Source organism: Nerophis lumbriciformis, linkage group LG04 (genome assembly GCF_033978685.3).
Source record: "Nerophis lumbriciformis linkage group LG04, RoL_Nlum_v2.1, whole genome shotgun sequence".
Classification (NCBI taxonomy): Eukaryota; Metazoa; Chordata; class Actinopteri; order Syngnathiformes; family Syngnathidae; genus Nerophis; species Nerophis lumbriciformis.
The window spans coordinates 11,413,128-11,434,636 of NC_084551.2; the positions used below are offsets into that span (position 1 = coordinate 11,413,128).

Consider the following 21,509-nt stretch of genomic DNA (forward strand, 5'->3'; position numbering starts at 1 on the left):
ATCCTGAACGGACTGCCACATTGTCCCTCATAACTGCCTTCTCTTCGGTGCAATAACCCATTCCACCAACCACCCTGTTTTTGTTTTGTTTTTTCATGTATATATTCACTTCACACCATATTCATTGCACTTCTACATTTTTTTTAATTTTTATATATTTGCACATTGTTTTTCTAGCATGCACACATCGCACTGTATGGAATGGCCTCAATCTCGTTACCTTGCGTAATGACAATAAAGCTGATTCTGATTCTGATTCTTACTAACAAGACCAAATTCTGTCAGACCAAGATCACAAAATGTTAAAGATGTCCCGATCCCGATCATGGAATCCGATTGAGGACGATATTTGCCTTCTTTAACTGATCTGTCATTTGCTGATGAACTGTCGAGCCCAGCCGATCTTTACCCCAGCTGTGTCCCAGTTAGGGCTGCAATTATTCATCGAATAAATGTATTCATTAATTTTGAGAAAAAAAAACTATTTGTATTGTATTGCTGCATGATTCATTTGATGAGTAAAATAAGCACAAGATTCCTCCGATAGAGCGCATATGAGTGGTTCGCATCTATTGGTGATATAACTTGGGCTGCTGGTGATATGGCCTGTATGTGCGTGGGGGGGGTGCAGTGCGGATAAAGAGAGATATCTCAAAGAAAAACAATGAGAAAATGGACGAGGGAGAAGAGGTAAAAAGCAATCAGAGGTTTTGCGATAATTTAGTTTTCTTGTTCTTATTTTGTTAAAAAATTTGTATGTAGCATTCAATACAACACATGACCACTCCTCTTGACAAAATTGGTGCAGTTCAGCTAAATTTGTTGGTTTTCTGACATGGACTTGTTTCTTCAGCATTGTCCACACGTTTAAGACAGGACTTTGGAAAATACATTCTAAAACCTTAATTCTAGCCTGATTTAGCCATTCCTTTACCACTTTTGACATGTGTCTGGGGTCATTGTCCTGTTGGAACACCCAACTGCGCCCAAGACCCAACCTCCGGGCTGATGATTTTAGGTTGTCCTGAAGAATTTGGAGGTAATCCTCCTTTTTCATTGGCCCATTTACTCCCTTTAAAGCACCAGTTCCATTGGCAGCAAAACAGGCCCAGAGCATAATACTACCACCACCATGCTTGACGGTAGGGATGGTGTTCCTGGGATTAAAGGCCTCACCTTTTCTCCTCCAAACATATTGTTGGGTATTGTGGCCAAACAGCTCAATTTTTGTTTCATCTGACCATAGAACTTTCCTCCAGAAGGTCTTATCTTTGTCCATGTGATGTCAAAATCAGAAATCAGAATCGGAACTTTTGATCGCAACTGTATATGTAATTAAAACTTGAATTACAAAAGAAAGCAGATGAATGGAGGGGAAGAAAGAGAAGCTAACTATATTAACCTTGTAGATTGTTATAGTAAACTGGATTAAGCCTTATCAGTGTGCCGTGTTTTACCCAGTTTTCCCTAAGAAAACAACGTTAACACACAGTATGTTTGATGAAACGTGATTATATGCATGAGTGTAGGTATGCATATGTGCTTGTGTATGTACCACATGTGTATATGTATGCTTGTACAGTGAATGTGAGTGTGTGTGTATGTATGTACTGCATTTGTGTATGTATGTGCGACGATATGTACTTCTGTATGTGCTGAGTACCTATGTGTGCGCGTATGTATGTAATAATGAATGTACGTATGTTTGTATATACAGTATGTATAAATAATTGTGTGTATGTATGTGTGTATGTAACAGATATTTCTGGCAGATAACATACTCGGTGTATGTGTACATTCACGGATACACCTACAGTATGTGCGAGGGAGACAGGGAAAGTGTGTGTGACCTTATGCGTGCATCAGAATCAGAAATCAGAATCAGAAATACTTTATTAATCCCCGAGGGGAAATTAAGAAAAGCATCTGTTTTGCTGTGTTTTTTTGCAAAGTTAATATTTAAAACACTTTTATGGCACATGTTTTGGTATTTAACTCTCTAAAAGCTAATGAGTTGAATGGCTATGACAGGAGGAGTATACCCATGCTCGATGTCAAATGCCAATAAATTCAAGGATGCAGCGAAAAAAAGATTACAAGATGACGACTGATGCATTGATCAGAAGTAGTCTGGCACTACCTTCAGCTCTACATCTGCTTGAGATATACTCAAAGCTTCTGGGCATCAGTAAAGCTACAGCCAAATCATAATGTGTTCGACATTGCTTTTCCCTTTCTGAAGAAAAGACTGGTCTCCAGTTTTAGAAATGTGAAATCATGCCCAGTCTAAAACATCATGTTCTTTAAAACATAGTTGCAGACGTTGCCAGGGAAAAAACACAATTCCAGGTTAAGTGTAACAAATCATAACAACATTGCTACAGCATGCAGCTGTTTGTGTTGCACCTGAGTATATACACTTCTCGCTCAAATTGGAGATGTGCAAAAGTTAAGGTCACAATTATACAAAACTTGAGTCTCAATCTAACTCCAATTTATAAATCTGGCCTTTCAGCAAAATAAGGCTTCCCAATACGTAAACTTAATTTCCAAACAAACAAAGTTCTCTGAGCCTCTGAGCTTGCGTTCTCAAGAACGGCATTTGAATAACCATGAAACATCTGCACACTGACACGAACACAGAAAATATCTATTTCAATGAAGAAATGGAGAAATCTGCACCGAAAGGGACTAATAAATGTAAACATCAAACCATACCAAGTTTCCATCACAAACTTTAAAGATACATCTAATATAAAGTGTGATTGTTATAAATGTACATATTTGATGAGAACTTACAGTATGTTAGCTAAAGCTGTTGAAAAAGACTTAAATAGCAAAACATTTTTTACCTGAGTTCCTGCAATTGTCGCTTTGCTGTGGCACTTGAACAGAAAATGTCAGTAGGTCAGGGGCCAAAAGTGATTCGGGCTTGCGGATCTCATTTAGCCATCGTCTCATATGAAGTTCTTTTGTGTCAGATGGTCCCTGGATCAGAGGAACCAGACTCTCCTTTACCCCCTCGAGTGAGCCTAGGGGACATTAGATAAAACCACAATTATAAACATGACTGATACAAAAGCTACAAACTTTTCGATCTGCTAGCTGTAAAATGCTATTCATAAATTGTGTGTTTTAGAAAGTGTGGGTCAAGGTGATGGGTCAAAGCTTAGTATATGTTTTGGTCATTCATATTTATTTTCACAAATATATATTGAAAAACAAATAAACTATTAGAATTTTATTTTTAAAAACAAAAAATACAATTTAAAAACAAAGCCTTCTTTTTAGTGTCTAAAAGCAATAACTAGATCTAGAAAGCAGTTCAAATATGTTTTTCATATTTCATATAACAAAAAGATATCCAAGAAAAATGAAAAAACTGACCAAAAACAGATGTTTTCTTATATCCCGATAACAGAACCAGAAGTTGCTATTTTAAGACAAGACTGTGGACTGGCCTTTGTCAAAAAGACCAGATGATCGTGTATGTATGTGTGTGTGTGTGTGTGTGTGTGTGTGTGTGTGTGTGCGTGTTTGTCCTGGGCATGACGTTAAAGTGCATCCGGCAGTGGAGGCTCCTCTAAGGGGTCTTGGGGCAGTAGGAGGTTAACCCATTTACTACTGTTACCCCAGGTGGCCCTTGGCAAAGGCCTAGTACCTGACTGCCCCTAGCCAGGGATACGGTGAAGACCTCAACGGCGGAGCAGGCGGAAGACGGTAGACGTACAGTAAGAACCACCACAACGGCTGCGATGGCGGAAGAAATCTCCCCCACATCCATGTGGCCACAAGTTATGGGGAAATAACAACCCAAGACCTCAACGGTGGAACAGGCGGAGGATGATTGCTAACCCTATGGAGCGTCACAACGGCTGGGATGGGGGATGAAGGCTGCAGCAGAAAAGGGTCCCCAGTCGTCCTGGACTCCATGCCACTGGACCCTGACCCGGATCTGTCAAGGATCGTGTGGTGACTGTCTGTGCACCAGTCTTCCCATGTTAAACAAAGTCACGCACAGGCATCCTCCATAAAAGGGATACCCCCCTACCAGGAGGATCGTCATACTCGCTTCGAGTGGCCGCCGATAATGAAGTGTGTATGTGTGTGTGCGCATACATGCATACACGTACATATATGTACAGTATATTTATATATATATATACATACATACAGTACATACATACATATATATACAAATATATTAGGGCTGTCAAACGATTAAAATATTTAATCGCAATTAATCGCGGTGTCCACAGTTAACTCAAAATCAATCGCAATAATTGCAGATAAATATATCCATCCATCCATTTTCTTCCGCTTATTTGAAATCGGGTTGCGGGGGCAGCAGCCTAAGCAGAGAAGCCCAGACTTCCTTCTCCCCAGCTCCTTCGTCCAGCTCTTTCCGGGGGAATCCTGGGGTGTTCCCAGGCCAGCTGGGAGACATAGTCTCTTCACCGTGTACTGGTTCTTCTCCGTGGTCTCCTACTGTGCCGACATGCGCTAAACATCTCCCCAGGGAGGCGTTCGGGGGACATTCTGACCAGATGACCGAACCATCTAGCTCCTCTCGATGTGGAGGATCAGCGGCTTTACTTTGAGCTCCTACCGAATGACATAGCTTCTTACCCTATCTTGAAGGGAGAGCTCCGCCACCAGACGGAGGAAACTCAATTCGGCCGCTTGTACCAATGACCTTGTCCTTTGGTCATAACCCAAAGCTCATGACCATAGGTGAGGATAGGGACGTAGATCGACCGGTAAATTGAGAGCTTTGCCTTCCGGCTCAGCTTTTTCTTCACCACAATGGAGCTCATGACCATAGGTGAGGATAGGGACGTAGATCGACCGGTAAATTGAGAGCTTTGCCTTCCGGATCAGCTTTTTCTTCACCACAACGGACCGATACAGTGTCCACATCACTGGAGACGCTGCACCGATCTGCCTGTCGATCTCACGATCCATTCTTCCCTCACTAATAAACAAGACACTGAGGTACTTTAACTCCTCCACTTGGGGCAGGATCTCCTCCCCAACCCGTAGATGGCAGTCCACCCTTTTCCGGGTGAAAACCGTGGACTCAGACTTGGAAGTGCTGACTTTCATCCCAGTCGATTCACACTCAGCTGCGAATCGATCCAGGGAGATTTTGAGATCCTGGTCAAATGAAGCCAGCAGGACCACATCATCTGCAAAAAGCAAAGACCCAATCCTGCAGCCACCAAACCAGATCCCCTCAACGCCATAACTGCGCCTAGAAATTTGGTCCATAAAAGTTGTAAACAGAATCGGTGGCAAAAAACAGCCCTGGCGGAATCTAACCCTCACTGGAAACGGGTCCGACTTACTGCCGGCAATGCGGACCAAGCTCTGACAGGGAGCAGACCGCCACAATCAGGTGGTCCGATACCCCATACTCTCTGAGCACTCTTCACAGGACTTCCCGAGGGACATGGTCGAATACCTTCTCCAACTCCACAAAGCACATGTAGACCGGTTGGGCAAACTCCCATGCTCCCTCAAGGATCCTGCCGAGAGTATAGATAGGTAATTTTTTTCTTCATTAATAAGTGTACCCTAGACAGATCATTTTCAAGTTTTAATAGCATGACTGGACAATTAGTTTGCTTTAATAAAATGATTTTAAACAGCTCAACAAAAAGAAGAATCACCTTTTAAAGAGAATAAAAGTCTTGCCAGATTTGTATTTTGTAGAAATACAGAATTTGTCTTCCTCCTAAGCACTTGCATTAAGAGGAGTAACACTACGTTTAGATACCTATTTCACACATTAACAAAAAATATGGATTGTTACAATCATGCTTTGATTGTCAAAGATGTTTGGTAATGTAAAATGTGATATTATTTCTAACTGAATAAATGTTTTTTATATTCTGTAGATTACAAGATAAATGTATTCATATCTCTGCACGACAATGTCTTAACCTTCCATATTTATTAATAAAATTTAATATTCAGCCTGTTAAACATTGTCTGATTGCGGACTATCAATCAGAACAGGTTACAAAATAATACACCTTAGCAGTAGCAATACTGCAGTTACCTGATCTGGGCTGTCTGTCGATCTCACGATCCACTCTCACCTAAAAAAAATGTTAAAGACCTATAACCTAGCTTTAGATACTGGCTTTGTCCTGGCCACGACAGGACTTTGCATTTCTTTCTTTTAAACAATTCCTTGGTGGATTTACTAGTATGTTTTGGGTTATTGTTATGTTGCAAGATCAAGCTTCAATTTGGCTTCAATTTTTTAACAGATGTCTCACGTATTCTTCAAGCGCTCTCTGATACAATGTTCCAATAAATGTCCCTGATATAGTGCACATAAAGCAAATACTATATATTTCAAGTGGTATTAATGATGGGGAAGGGCTATTCTTTTTCAATTGTGTTAAATACATCTCACACATCAGTTTTAGAATAAATACTTACAGTTGTATTTGTTTACGGACAGTTCATTATCTTAACCTCTAAATATTGAACTGATGATCAAATGTTCATGGGTTTAATTATGTTTAAAAATGTTTTCACGGGGGTGTCATAACTTTTTCACATGACTGTATAAACTTCCTGACATCATATGTTCAACTTGACCCCTATGAACTCTTGCTCTAATAACATGCGTTCCGTCAAAGGCATGGCCAAAGTCCAACAACAACACCATTGGAGAAAACAGCAACTTAATCACACAGCTGGGAAGGAATCAACATAAAGAATAAAAGAGAGGAGACAGAGTGAAGGGCTTTAAAGTGTAGATTTAAGAAAGTAAGAGACGGTCCAATGCAGTCCAGTCAATCTCACTCGCTCCCTCATACAGGCAGTAAAGTTTTAACAGGGCACAGCTGCACACACCTGGGGTCCTGGCACACACTTTTACAGCTCCCACAGTTCCAGAGGCGCATTTCACCGTTGCACGGCTGCAGAACTTCAGCTCAAGATTTTGGAGCGAGCCTTCAAGAGTCGGTGACTGGTCCAGAGATTTCACACCTAATAAAAAATGGGGGGAAGAACAAGGAAAAAGAAGCAGAAAACAGTGAATATGAAGTGTAGTTTGGTTTTAATATCGCTGCTGTGGCTTCATTAACCACTTGATTGTTCTTTAATTGTTCTTGACCCCATTCTTTGACACAGTTGTGAGCTACCAGATGCTTGAAACCAGAAGTGTGATGAACCCAGCTAAGCTGCGGCAGGAATCGCTTGGTGGCCTCTAGCCAGATGTTTGGCATATAATACAGTAATGCTATATTTAGATACAACACCTAGCCAAAGTAAAATAAAATACATTTTAAAAGAAATTATCAGCTGCATAAAATTGGAGTTATACATTGGAGTGTTACCATGGAAAAAGCCCAAATGAAAACGGTCCAATACACGGTCCAAAAAGGTGTTTAAGGATGTGACAGATGTCATTATCTTACTGATTTGTTATTTTCGTCATCTAGTTTGCACAAATAATACTTTAAGAACCTTAAGAACATGTTGAACATAAGATCAGGCCTTGGCTCCCACAAAAAAAGCACAGAGTAAAAGCCTGGCAAGGCATTTCAAGGGAAGTAACGTATTTGATGATGGGTTCCAGATTTCAGGCAGTCATTAGCATCCTTTATACTGCCGTTTAAGGCCAGGAATGTTACGCCGCTGTTACGTAGAGCTGTTACCTCTCTGCATGAAAACAGACGGTAGAGCCGATTAGCTAGACTGAAATTAAATTTCATTACGAAGCAACAACATAAGGTCAGTGGCTATTTTGGCGCAATATTTTCCAATGCATGTTTAAGAAATAAAAAATAAATCCAATACAATGTACATTTATTAATCTACACATATATCATGTTTAAATAAAAATGGTTTATAACAAATTGAAAAATTATGTTGCACATTACATTTTATTTGAAGGCTATGATGATTTTAATCTACATTTAAAACATTTCCCTGTGGTCTAGATCAGTGGTCCCCAACCACCGGGCCACGGCCCGGTGCCGGTCCATGGATCGATTGGTACCGGGCCGCACAAGAAATAAAAAAAAATAAAAAAAATTATAATAATAATGTATATATATTTTTAAATGTATTTAAATCAACATAAAAAACACAAGATACACTTACAATTAGTGCACCAACCCAAAAAAACTCCCTCCCCCATTCGCACAAAAGGGTTGTTTCTTTCTGTTATTAATATTTCTAGTTCCTACATTTAAAAATCAATATAGATCAATACAGTCAGCAGGAATACAGTCCGTAAGCACACATGCTTGAATTTTTGTATGACAAACAAATAAATAAAAATAAAAATACCATACCCCCCGATCCGTGGGACAAATTTTCAAGCGTTGACGGGTCCGCAGTTACAAAAAGGTTGGGGATCACTGGTCTAGATAGTATGTATTGTATAAGCTGTGGTGTGCATTTTGCGTAAATTCTGCCCCACAATCACATTTATAACCCGTATTTTAAGTCTGTCTGCGAGATGTTTGTTTGTGGAGGTGTTCCCAGATTGCAAATCAAACCACCTTCTCCATTTTCTCCAAATATACAGTGTATATTGAAGTTGTCGTGACATCCACCTCGCTGTGACATCACAACGTAGCCACACTGCAAAACCCAGTGAACAGAGAATCCAAAACTCTGTGCAAGCTCATGCCAAAATGCATGAACCTTATGATTTGATGCATTGACAATGTTTAACAACATTATCATTTCTAAGACAAAAAATATTAAAATTATCATAGTCCCCTTTAATTAAATGTATGTGTTCCCTTCCAGTCCCTTGTGCTGACAAGCAAACAGAAAAATCAAAGACAGAGCCTATTTTTGAATGCTATTGTAATTGTCACTGCATTTGTAAGGCAATATATTGTGCTGCACAAATCCATACTGTATACCAGTGTGTCCAAAGTGCGGCCTAGGGACAATTTTTGGCCCAAAACTATTGTTTTAATGCTTTGCGGCACATTATAGACATATAATCACAAAAAAATGTACATACAAAGTGGAATAAAAGACCAAACAGTTGTAATGTAACAAGAAAAAATGAATATGTGACGCTAAAAACATCTGACATACAGGCTATTTTTTATTTACAAAAAACCTATATATTGTATTGGTTTTGAAAGTGAAACTTATCAAAATGGCTTCTGCATTATTTGATTGTTGTAGTGTGCGACCAAGAGTTAAAAAAGTTTAGACGCCCCCATATAAAGTAGCTAGTGATGAGCAAATTACATAAACATGAGAAAAAAATACAAACAAGTAGAAAATACATTGAATATCCATTGCATAGGAGAGAGCTTAAATAGTTATGTGCCAAGCCACCTGTTGCAAGACAGAGAGGATTCATTCATCACATGTACATTCTTCCAAAAGGTAAAAGTGTCAAAGAGAATATGCTCAATTCTTACAGTATCTATTATTGTTGTTTTGTCTGGCTGCTCAGAATGATCAAACTGTGCACCATTCCCTACAAGCATGTATAATTCAATTAAATTCATTTACTGGATGTCATAATAAACTACTGGTAAGGGAGAGGGTTATTTCACAATAATGTTGCAGCACATCCAATAAAGTTGTTAAAATTGAGGCAGTCCATGTGTTAAATGTCTTTCACATATAACAATCTTACTCGTTTGCTTGTGGTAAACTCACAGCTATTTGTTTATTTTTGTTTAAGTATTAAATATAATATGTTGTACAATTGGTTTTTAACTGTAATTGAGCACAAATCACAAAAAGTAACATAAATTACTCAGGTAGGCATATTTATAGATGACATTTAACCAAAGGAATTGCAGGCAATTTGCTGAAATCTTAACCACTGACTTCCCTCCTCTCCCCCTTTAACAAATTACACAGTGACCTCTTCATCCGCTATATGAGAGGCCCTGTGTATAACCAGATGGAAGATGAGGACGTTAATGACAACATTTATGGCTCCCTGCTTGCCACTTTATATATTTAGGGGCAAAGGTACCAGCTTCCATTGTCTCCCTTTCATGTGACAGGTTGAATGGAAATTCAAGACTCAAGTTTTAATACTTCCTTACAGCTATTTTGTTTGTAAATACACTACTTCAGGGCTATTACCCCGCTATAAACATACCCCTTTGCCCATGTCCTATAGGGCATGGTGCACCTGCTGGTTAAACTGGGGGACAGCTCTTGACAATGTCTTGTCCAGCTGTTAAGACTATAAAAACTGGCGTACACAGGAAGAGAAAACACTGGTTTGTAGTTTGTTGCCTTAAATTATGGTATTCCGGTATATGTGTGCAATGCATTAGTGTGTGTATTACAACCAGACGTGCGAGTGTTTCTGCGTGTGACTAAAAGAATGAATGCGTGCGGTGCTGTTATTCGTCAAATGAGGACAGGTGCAAGGAATACATAAACACACAGCTTGAGGCCAGAGGCTACAGCACTCCATCAAACACCATGAGGGCAACTGTGGGCAGCTGGATTTCCCATGCTCAAACTAAGCAACAAGTGCAAAAGATTAGGAGGAATAAGATTGTAGCTGAGATAGGCTCCAGCGCCCCCCGCGACCCCAAAGGGAATAAGCGGTAGAAAATGGATGGATGGAAGACAAATAATGTATTTGTTTAGTTAAGTTCACATGGGCATGCCAATATATGATTCTATACTGGCCTCAGCATGTATTGTGTGTAGGGAACATGCATGGGTGTATGCTTCAACATGCATACATGAAACAATGTACTTGTCTTGTGTCTCTGATGGAGTGTGTAAGACACCTGCATATTTGAGAGCTCTGTTTTACTCTTTCCTGCTCCCAGTTCTTTAGGGAATAGTGTGGGAAAGTGTTTTGCTTCTGCCTTGCTTCAAGAGTACATTTACACAAGAACAATCCAGGGAAAAAAGTTTTTTGTTTTTTTTCTTCAAAAAGTTCCACGACAATGTCAAAAAAGTATTCCTGATCACACACGCAACAGAAATTCCTAAAACATTGGAATTTCTCATGTGTTTTTTTTTTTTTAATACTCTGCATTGAATATATTTTGGTTGGAAATGTGAGTTATATGTCATATTATATTAACATTTCCCAGTGGAAGCTCATCATTTTGAGCTGCGAACACACAGAAGCCCCGTGTTCCGCTATTAATCAATGCATTTGACATATCCGAGCATGCACACATGCTCCGCTTTCTAAAGAGGCATTTTTCTTTTTCTACAGTGGAGCACTCTGCCACACACACATAGGGAGAGAGCGGAGCAAAAAGACAGCACTTTTGACTCATTTTCTTTTACATATTCCTAATTTTTGCATGTGGCATTTGGTTTAGGGTGTTCACAGCTGATTCTTTCAGGGACGCACATACTAAAGTACCGTATTTTCTGGACCATAGGGCGCGCCGGATTATAAGGCGCACTGCCGATGAGCGGGTCTATTGAGGTCCTTTTTCAAACAAAAGGCGCACCGGATTATAAGGCGCACTAAAGCGGTCATATTATGATGTTTTTCTAAATTTAAAACATTCCCTTGTGGTGTACATAACATGTAATGGTACTCTTTAAACATGTATTTTAAAAGCTTTTTATTAATGCTGAGCTGGTAAAAAATTGCAGAATTAAAAAAAACAATGCCAGCTGGCATTGGGCCTGATTTACTAAAGGTTTAGATAGCTGATCTACTAAACATGTGCAGAGTGGATCTGTAAGGTGAGCAAAATAGGGCGTGCAATACATTTTGCATCTCCATCTTCATTAATATGCAAAATATTTGCTCAACATCAAAACGGCCAAAATGCTGGAAAGAGAAAATGCAAATATACTTATTTAGCACGCGCAATGTGATTTATCAACACTCATCACCGTTTTGCTAGCGCTATTTAGCGTTTTATTTAGCACGTGTCAAAAGGACGAGCAAACTGACAGTCCCACACACAGCTGCAGGATCAGTGTTCGCACTGCACAGACAGACGAACAGGCGAGAATCCTCCGTCCTACATGTGTTTTGGACGGTTAGAATTAAATAAGATTATACATGTCTACTCAGCAATTTACTTTTATAATTTCATAGCTGCTGGATGACGTAAGGAGCTGATTCAAATGAATTCACTTGATGCGTTTTGGTGTCTGTTGCCGTTTTGTTAGTTTTTACGCACAAATGAGATGGTGAGGCGATCGATCCCCCAGCCTTGCGTACAGAAGGCAATATCAAATTAACATTAGAGCTGGCCCGCCGGTATTATACAGCGGCAGTGCCGCTGTAACACCGCATTCACTGCTAATACTCATACTTGCCAACCCTGCCGATTTTTCCAGGAGAGTCCCAAATTTCAGTGCCCCTTCCAAAACATCTCCCGGGGCAACCATTCTCCCGAATTTCTCCCGATTTCCATCCAGACAACATTATTGGGGGCGTGCCTTAAAGGCACTGCCTTCAACGTCCTCTACACCCTCTACAAACAGCGTGCCGGCCCAGTCACATAATATATGCGGCTTTTATACACACTTAAGTGAATGCAAGGCATACTAGATCAACAGCCATACAGGTCAAACTGAGGGTGGCCGTATAAACAAGTTTAACACTGTTACAAATATGCGCCACACTGTAAACCAACACCAAACAAGAATGACAAACACATTTCGGGAGAACATACGCACCGTAACACAACATAAACACAACAGAACAAATACCCAGAACCCCTTGCAGCACTAACTCTTCCGGGACGCTACAATATACACCCCCGCTACCACCAAACCCCGCCCCCGCCCACCAAGTTAATGTTGATATTTACCTCAGAAGGCTGCAAATAGAAAAGAGGCATTACATTTTTTAGTTACATTTTATTTAATATACCATTGATGTTTTTTCGTTTGTTTTTTGAAAGTTGATTTTGCCCTATTAAGTTATATAAGCGTTGCTTGTTCCATATTCAGTGTTAAAGCAAATCAGTGTAGCAAACCGAGCAATAATTAACGTTTTATTCATGCACTGTCTCTTGCTAATTCAAGAATTGAATGTTTGATTCATTCATTATTGTTATTTTATTTTCAAATATATTATTAGCCTGTGGAAAAAGTTGATTTTGATATTTACCTCAGAAGGCTGCAAATAGAAAAGAGGTATTCAATGTTTTTTTAAATTTTATTTGATATGCCATTGATATTTTTGAATTATTATTATTATTACTTGAAACTCGATTTTGCATGTCACTATAAAGTTATATAAGCCTTGCTTGTTCAATATTCAATGCAAAACTTGTTTGGGTCCCTATTAAAAGGTTAATTTGTTCAACCTTGACCCACGGCTTTGTTCAGTTTAAAATTTTGGCCCACTCTGTATTTGAGTTTGACACCCCTGGTCTGGATTATGATTCAGAAAAGATGTTACAGACTGTAGATGTGTGCTGCTTGTTCTATACATTGCACACAGGTAGGAGCATGATAACATGAATGTGCAGAAAAATGATCAAATGTCTCTGTGGTAAAATGCAAGTAAAATCCTAATTTAAAGTTGCTGTTTGGAACTTCCTCACAGTAAGATTTTTCAAAGCAAAAAATATGAGAAAATAACACCACTGGCTAGCTTATATCAAAATTAGAGGTCACTCACCCGGTCTCGCCAACACATATGCGCAGGGAGCGTGTGCACACATACAAAAGCAGTCCGAGAGAAGCAACATTTTACAGTCATGTTGTTGTTATGATAGAATAGACATTCAACGAGAGCTAACGCTAGCTATCAAAATTGCTATTATTAGCTAACCACACCTATAGCTAATGCACGTGCATGTGTTATGGACGTACGTAATTACGTCACTACATACAAGAAGCTGTAAGAGGGCGGAATATACGGTGTACAATACATTGGAGAGTTGGTTTCCAATCAGTATGCTTTGGGATGATCAATTTCTTTGCTTGCTTTGAGCTTCATATGCGCGTTTGCTCTCTGCACACTTCCCAGCTGAACATTTTAGTTTCTCACGTTATCTGCGTATTCCCTGGTAAAAAAAAAAGGCTTCAATCTTGCACTTGTCCAGACAAAAACTTAACGTGACATTTTGTTGTTGAGCTTTGAAGTGTTGAATTTTAAGTGTCAAAAACTCTCGAGTAGGGGTTAATAAAGATCAATGCATATAACATGCATAAATACAAATATATTCTCCTACAATGGCTGTAAAACATTAAAGTCCTCTACTGTACATTCCATAATCTTGGGTTTTGGTGACCACATTATCACAGAAACAGAAAAACTTATTGTCATGAAAGCAGCCAACGAAGCCAATAGGCAATGCTGGCTTGCCACTAAGGAGCTCATGGGGTAGCAGTAATTAGAAGCAGGGGTTCTACTGGCACATTGCCGAATGAAGACCCATGCAGAGAGTGGACCTGAGAGACGGTCAAGGGGAAACATTAGTGTTTCCGGAACTAAAAGCCAAATCTTAGGTTTACCTGTGACACTGTGCAACAGTTTAGTAAGTGATACACTTTGAATTGTTGTGACAATATAAATACAGAAGCAGTTCATTAGAAGTCTAATTAATGTTTACTGGCTCACTTTAAACAATCTATACATTTTGTCAGGTAGACAGCATGTTTTATTTTTTTTCTAGAGAATTTCCATCGTACACAGGTGCTACATGCTTTTGTTTCTGCAGACTAAAGCAGTGGCATGTTACCGACCACCAAATTACCTGAAAGTCATGCGGAAGCAATTTGCTCTAAACTAATAGGATTGGGGCACAAGACACACGGATAGGAAGAGTTAGGAGAGTTATGTGTGATTTCTGCAGTGCTGCATTGGAAACAATTAACTGGTGGTGAGATAGGCCACTATAAAAGGCCCGTTTAGGGATCTTGCTGTCTACTTTGTACTATACCCAATCTAAAGCTACCCAGAAATATTTTGTTACAATACAAAACAGATGAATTCTAGCATTGAAGTAGTAGCGTTGTTGGGGTTCTCGTGTGGTTTAACCATATGAGATGCTGAAACTACAGACCACAGCTAATGACGCTAAACCAACCACTCTGTCACTAAAATTCTTTCCTGGATTATTGTGCTCAATGTCTGCGACACAGATCTCTGAGTGAGTCTACAACTCATTGCTGTTTGCCTTCTTTTCCCCCACTTAGATTCTCTTATGGAAACTATAGAGAAATCAGACAAAACCCGAATGTTATAAAATATGCTTCAATAATCAATGAAGATCAATACTTTAGTTTCCGTTTTGCTGAGGCTTACTGTGTCTGTGTGTGGTGGAAGCCAGACGTGACTGGTATTTTAGTGCTTCTAAAGCACATCAATGGGGTCTACAAGTTAAATTTATGGCCATGTAACTTGGCACTTTGTGCTCTACGGGCACGAGTCACTACTCTGTGATCGGAACGGAATGGTCGTCCACAGCAGGAAGCCAGTGTTGTAGACAGTATCAGATCACAGACATTTAAAAAAAATCGTTTTATTAGTCATTAATTCTGAGGTTATTATGCCATTTAGAAAATGTATGCAGGTGCTTCATAAGAAAACTGTGATGGGAAAAAAAACATTGTTTATATGGTTTCAGAACATTATATAACTGGATTCTATAACATTTTGCAGAACCCGGTTATATAATTTTCTGAAATTGATTGGTGATTTTTTTTTTTTATGAATCAGCATATATAGTTGTAATACTAAATTCAAAAAAGCTAGAGTAACGTTCTATCAGTACCAGTCCCTTTAAATTAGACTGTTTTAGTAATGTACTGTTCTGAAACTACTGAGCGTTATAAGTATACAAATGAACTTCTTAGAGAGATAATCAATTCTAATATTAGACTGCAAAGATACCCAGTTACACGTGAAACCAAGGCTTCTTAACGGAGGACTGCAATGCATCTGCATCTACCGTAATAAACACATCAAAATTCATGTAAAAAAAAAAAAAAAACTGGGCTACTGTTTTAGTTCAAATTAAAGAGGGAATCATTTGGTACCTTTTCAACAGATTTCGGAATTAATATAAAAATATATATGCTTGGAAGTATGGTGACTATGGCTTGACACCTAATGAGATACCTTATCAGGTGTGGTTGTGGTTTGGTAAAGTGCACCGAGATGTAGTTAGAATGGTTAACAAATGAGCTTGCTTTCTCTTTGATTTCAAACACCAGTCGAATTGAATGCATTTTTATAAACCGATACATCTCAACTTACTCCTTTTTACAAATAAATCAGTGTCCCTAGTTTATGAAATAAACTTTAAACTAAATGACAGAAGAGGAGATGCAAGAGGAAAAAAGATAAAAGAGGAGGGCCTGCGTCTGGATTGACTTAAAACATAATCAAAATCTGCGAGGAAAGGAACAAGACTGTCTGTAGCCCACTGAAGTTTGCATTGACAGGAGCCGTCTCAAGTTCCATTCAAGAATCATTTATTGGTTCTCTGATGCAGACACAAAGGTACTGATCTACTAAAGGTTTGCTTCTACTAAAACATGTGCAAAAATGATAGCAAACACAAAGCTGATCTACTTGTGCGCAGAGGATTGTCTCGCTTTAGTTAGCGTAATAAAGAGTGCAATCCATTTAGTGTGTCTCTGTCTTCATGAATATGCAGAATATATGCTGATCATCAGAACGCCTACAATACTGGGAGGAGAAAATGCAAATGTAATTATTTAGCACACGCAGTGTGATTTATCATGACAAAAAAACGCAAATGTGAGCGCTATTTTGAGTCTTTATTTAGCACGTCTGAAAAGTATGTGCAAACTGACATTTACACAAATGGCTGTGGGAAAGGAGGCAATTGCGCTGCAGCTCCGTCCTATGTATGTTTGTCAAAATATTTGGACTGTCAAACATCAAAACATTGTCCATATCTTCTATTCAGCAATATTATTTTATAATTTTATAGCTGCTGATTAAAATAAATTCAACCGATGCATTCTGGTGTCTGCTGGCGTTTTTTATGACGTTTGTTTTTTATACAGAAGATGCATTTTCTTCCGTCTGGACTCTGGAGCACACACTCGCAGTTAGTGCCTCAGCGTGCTTCAAACAAAAGGTTTCCATTGTGCATGGACTGGAAGACTGTTTCTAAAACGCCCAGAAAAATGTGGTACAAGTCTGCTGCTTATTTGAAAACATAGCAAAATGCTACATGTCGTAGCATGACAACATGAATGTGCAGTAAATTATCAAGTGTCACCATGGTTTTTGTGTTTACTATCTGAAAGCCCGGTGAAACAGAAATTGGTGGAAACAACCTTTTTACCTGTTATTGACTATGGAGATGTGTTGTACATGAATGCTACTGCTGGTTGTCTCCACAAGCTGGATAGTGTGTACCACGGGGCACTGAGATTCATCACCAACTGCGCTTCCCTTACTCACCATTGCATATTATACTCAATGGTTAACTGGACATCTTTATGTGTTCGACGCCTCAATCATTGGTATGTTTTCATCTACAAAACCATTCTGGGTATCACTCCATCTTATCTGTCTTGTCTTTTAACAAAGAAACAAGGAAGTCACAATCTTCGTTCAATGAATGTTCTGCAATTTGTCGTCCCCAAAGTAAGAACTGAACTGGGCAAGAAAGCATTTAGGTTTTCAGCACCGAAGGCTTTGAATAACCTACAATTGAATATTAAACTTCAAACCCTTGTTACATTGAATGAGTTTAAAGCTTCTGTGAAAGGATTGCAGTCTACCTTGTCTGTATGCACATGTGTCATGTGAGCAAGTTTTAATGTTGTAAATGTGATGTTTTATGTGTTGTTTACTGTTTTTTAATGTAACCTTGCTGCTGCCCTCTTGGCCAGGTCTCCCTTGGAAAAGAGATCCTCAATGGGATTTTTACCTGGATAAATAAAGGCTAAATTAAAAAAATAAAATGTGCAGTAAATTATCAAGTGTCACCATGGTTTTTGTGTTTACTACCTGAAAGCCAGGTAGTAAACGCAAAAACCTCATTTAAAAAAGGTTTTCTGCACCACTTTGTAATTGTACATGGAACCTTAGTAGATCCCGCGCAACATCCCCACTAATAGTACACCTAATTGTATTGTTAGCACATGCTGTTTAGTGCGTGGTACTTGAAACTTAGTAGATCGGGCCAAGGTGTTAATGTCAGCAATAAGGTTGTGTATGGAAGAAAAGACCCTCTTTCTTTTCTGACTTTTCTGCGACTCTTCAATACAAGAATCACACAAGCAGACAGACCAACAGTTAATCTCTGAAGCTGAAGTTGGCAGCGTCCACTGAGACAGATCATCAGTGACTTAAACGAACCCTGAGATTTTACATTTAAAAAGGGACCCTCAATGCAAAACCAAATTTTCTTGCCCATTGGTACCCGTTTTTGTGTATTAGTGATCTGCATAAGTCCCGAAAAATCAAACAATAGTGGAGATATTTATAAAACAATCTTGGCTTCCTTCATACTTCCTCAAAACAAGCCGTTTGGAATTTGCCATTTTGTTAAGGTTTTTCCAATTCCATCAGCAGATATCTCTATATGATGCCGTTTTACCCAAAGAGCTTCACGCGAGTCCGCAATTGTAGTCAATAAGTTCCTTTTTTTCCCCTCTATCCTCTTGTTGTCGGGCAGACTGGCTTGTACGTATACATGTATATGCAAATGCACTGTTGCCATTTCTATTACAAAGTACCGTATAGCTCTAATTTATATCTGTCAGTAGACTCTATATGGAAGCGCTAAAAGCTACAACATGGCTGACAGGGAGAAGGCGCTGTCAAAGTGGAGGCACGTAAATAGCACCGCCCACAAAACGGCGCATCGTGAAGAGACGGTCAGAAAGCGGCTTGAAGATGGTCTGTCAAACATAATCTATGAGAACCACCATTACATGTTGTGTTGACCACAAGGAAGTGTTTTAAATGTAGAAAACAAAAATCACAATATGACCCCTTTAAGCTTCCCGTCACCTAACCGCCATGTGTGACAACCACAATAAGAACCCATTAAATAAAATAAATGAAAATAAATAGGAAGACATGACTACTACAACGCAGAGCAAAGCTGATACAAATCTGAAGGTTGCTCTGGCATATTCTGGTTCAGAGGTGGAAACATTAACATTGAGACAAATATGTTAGTCACAGAAGAAAACATTAGAAAATTAAATGACTGCAACTTGCAATGTCCATGGTCAAAGCAGGCTACCAACAGCTGCACTGGGGGTGAACAGGAGCAACATTGTGCAAGATGAAAGCTAATGGTGGGCGGGGGGGGTCTATGTTCTGAGACCAGTCAACATTATTTGTAAAATACGGTGCTGGTTGTGACGTTCTTTTCTTCCGGTTGTATCCTTTTAAATATTATGACTTAAAGTGATTGAGCAGCAGGATAAGTGTGGGATTTAGTGTCACAATGTAGTTTTACTGCTCTGTCGAAACATGGCAATGGCAGTGCAGGCTAAACTTGGATCAAATGAATGGATCAATCTAAAGCACGCCTGGTGACCACCACCAACTTCTGCCAAAGCACTTTGCTAGACCACCAGAGAGAGATCTACTGCAAATTACAGCTGTAGGGAGCAGGGAGTGAAATAGTGCTAAATACATCACTGGTTAAGATGACTATTTACAATAGTCTCTTAAAGTTGGTAAGTAAAATCCAATATTCAAACTGAAGCTAATAAAAAGGCAGACAATGTAAAAATTCACTTACTATGGTTGTTACTCATACAACAAAAATTAATGTCTCCCTTTGCAATTGTTTTCCTTTCGAGTGCTGACAGATAATGTGGTTTGTTTGATAGTGTTGACTTTTAGATAGATTCCTTTATTGTCATTGTACACTTTTGTACAGTTAAACTGTGTGTTTGACAAGTGACACTTGTTTGCACAAGGAAGTGTTTTAAATTAAGATTAAAATCACCATAGGCCGCATTTAAAGAGCTCACACATTTAACCATATCTAAAAAAAAAAAAAATAAGTACTGTATTTACAGTATACATTGAGGCAATTTAATTGTATTTGGGGCATTCACAGGTTCACTTTTCTCTAGCCTACCCTGAGGATTCAAGTGGATGAATAATAAAAACTATGAATTACAAAATACCACAGTGTCACTAAGAAGACTGACTTTACTCACTTTATTAATAACCATCATTAAGATGAAAGTGTGTAACTATGAAATCATGAGCACCAACTTTTAAATACAGCATTCGTCATATGGCATTACATTTATGGTTTGGAATAACTATACAGACGTAAAAACTGTTCAGAATTTACTAATGTTGTGGGCAGTGTGAACTAACATCTATGTAAAAACATACTATAATTTGAAAAAAAATTTATTGAGACTGCAACGATGTGTGGGAGGTCACTGTGGTCAGTGTGACGCTAAATCAGAGGTTAGCCGTGGCTGCACGCCACGGCAACCGGGAATTACAGGCTTCCTTCTGTTTTTGCTACTGTGATGGCTGCTACTGAAATCACACAAGGATACAAGGAATATGTAACAACTAGCAGTGCTAACAATCTATATATATACATATATATATATACACACATATATATATATATATATATATATATATATATATATATATATATACACACACATATATATATATATATATATATATATATATATATATATATATATATATATATATATATATATATATATATATACACACATATATATATATATATATATATATATATATATACACACACACATATATATATATACACACATATATATATATATATATATATATATATATATATATATATATATATACATATACACATATATACACATATATATACACATATATATATATATATATATACACATATATATATATATATATATATATATATATATATATATATATATATATATATATATATATATATATATATATATATATATACACATATATATATATATATATATATATATATATATATATATGAGTACAGGCCAAAAGTTTGGACACACCTTCTCATTTCAATGCATTTTCTTTATTTTCAAGACTATTTACATTGTAGATTGTCACTGAATGCATCAAAACTATGACACCTGTGAAGTGAAAACCATTTCAGGTGACTACCTCTTGAAGCTCATCGAGAGAATGCCAAGAGTGTGCGAAAAAGTAATCAGAGTAAAGGGTGGGTATTATGAAAAAACTAGAATATAAAACATGTTTTCATATAGTTCACCTTTTTTTTTAAGTACCGTACATAACTCCACATGTGTTCATTCATAGTTTTGATGCCTTCAGTGACAATCTACAATGTAAATAGTCATAAAAATAAAGAAAACACATTGAATGAGAAGGTGTGTCTAAACTTTAGGCCTGTACTGTATATGTATAGAGAGAGAGAGACAGAGAGAGAGTGGCAGAGACAGAGAGAGAAAGAAACAGAAAGAGAGAGAGGAGAGAGAGAGAGAGAACAATGAGACGGACCGAGAAGAGGAGAATGACAGAGAGGAAGGAAGAGAAAGAGTATTAAAAAATATATATTTTGTTACTAATTTTACAGTTTACACTGTGT

General features: G+C 38.3%; 1 protein-coding gene across 7 annotated transcripts in view; it reads right to left on the minus strand.

Annotated features, from left to right (window-relative positions):
• Nucleotides 1–21,509, minus strand: part of LOC133595948 (intermembrane lipid transfer protein VPS13B-like) — a 672,020-nt gene that overhangs the window by 558,679 nt on the left and 91,832 nt on the right. For all 7 annotated transcript variants that reach the window (XR_009814611.2, XM_061948790.2, XM_061948782.2 and 4 more), the window contains exons 18-19: nucleotides 6,874–7,008; nucleotides 2,853–3,032 (exon numbers count right to left, since the gene is read on the minus strand). Coding sequence is in view for 6 of the 7 variants with exons in the window: in XM_061948790.2 (XP_061804774.2) it covers nucleotides 2,853–3,032; nucleotides 6,874–7,008 (315 nt within the window). In the remaining variant the exon portion in view is untranslated. The remainder of the gene's footprint in view (nucleotides 1–2,852; nucleotides 3,033–6,873; nucleotides 7,009–21,509) is intronic.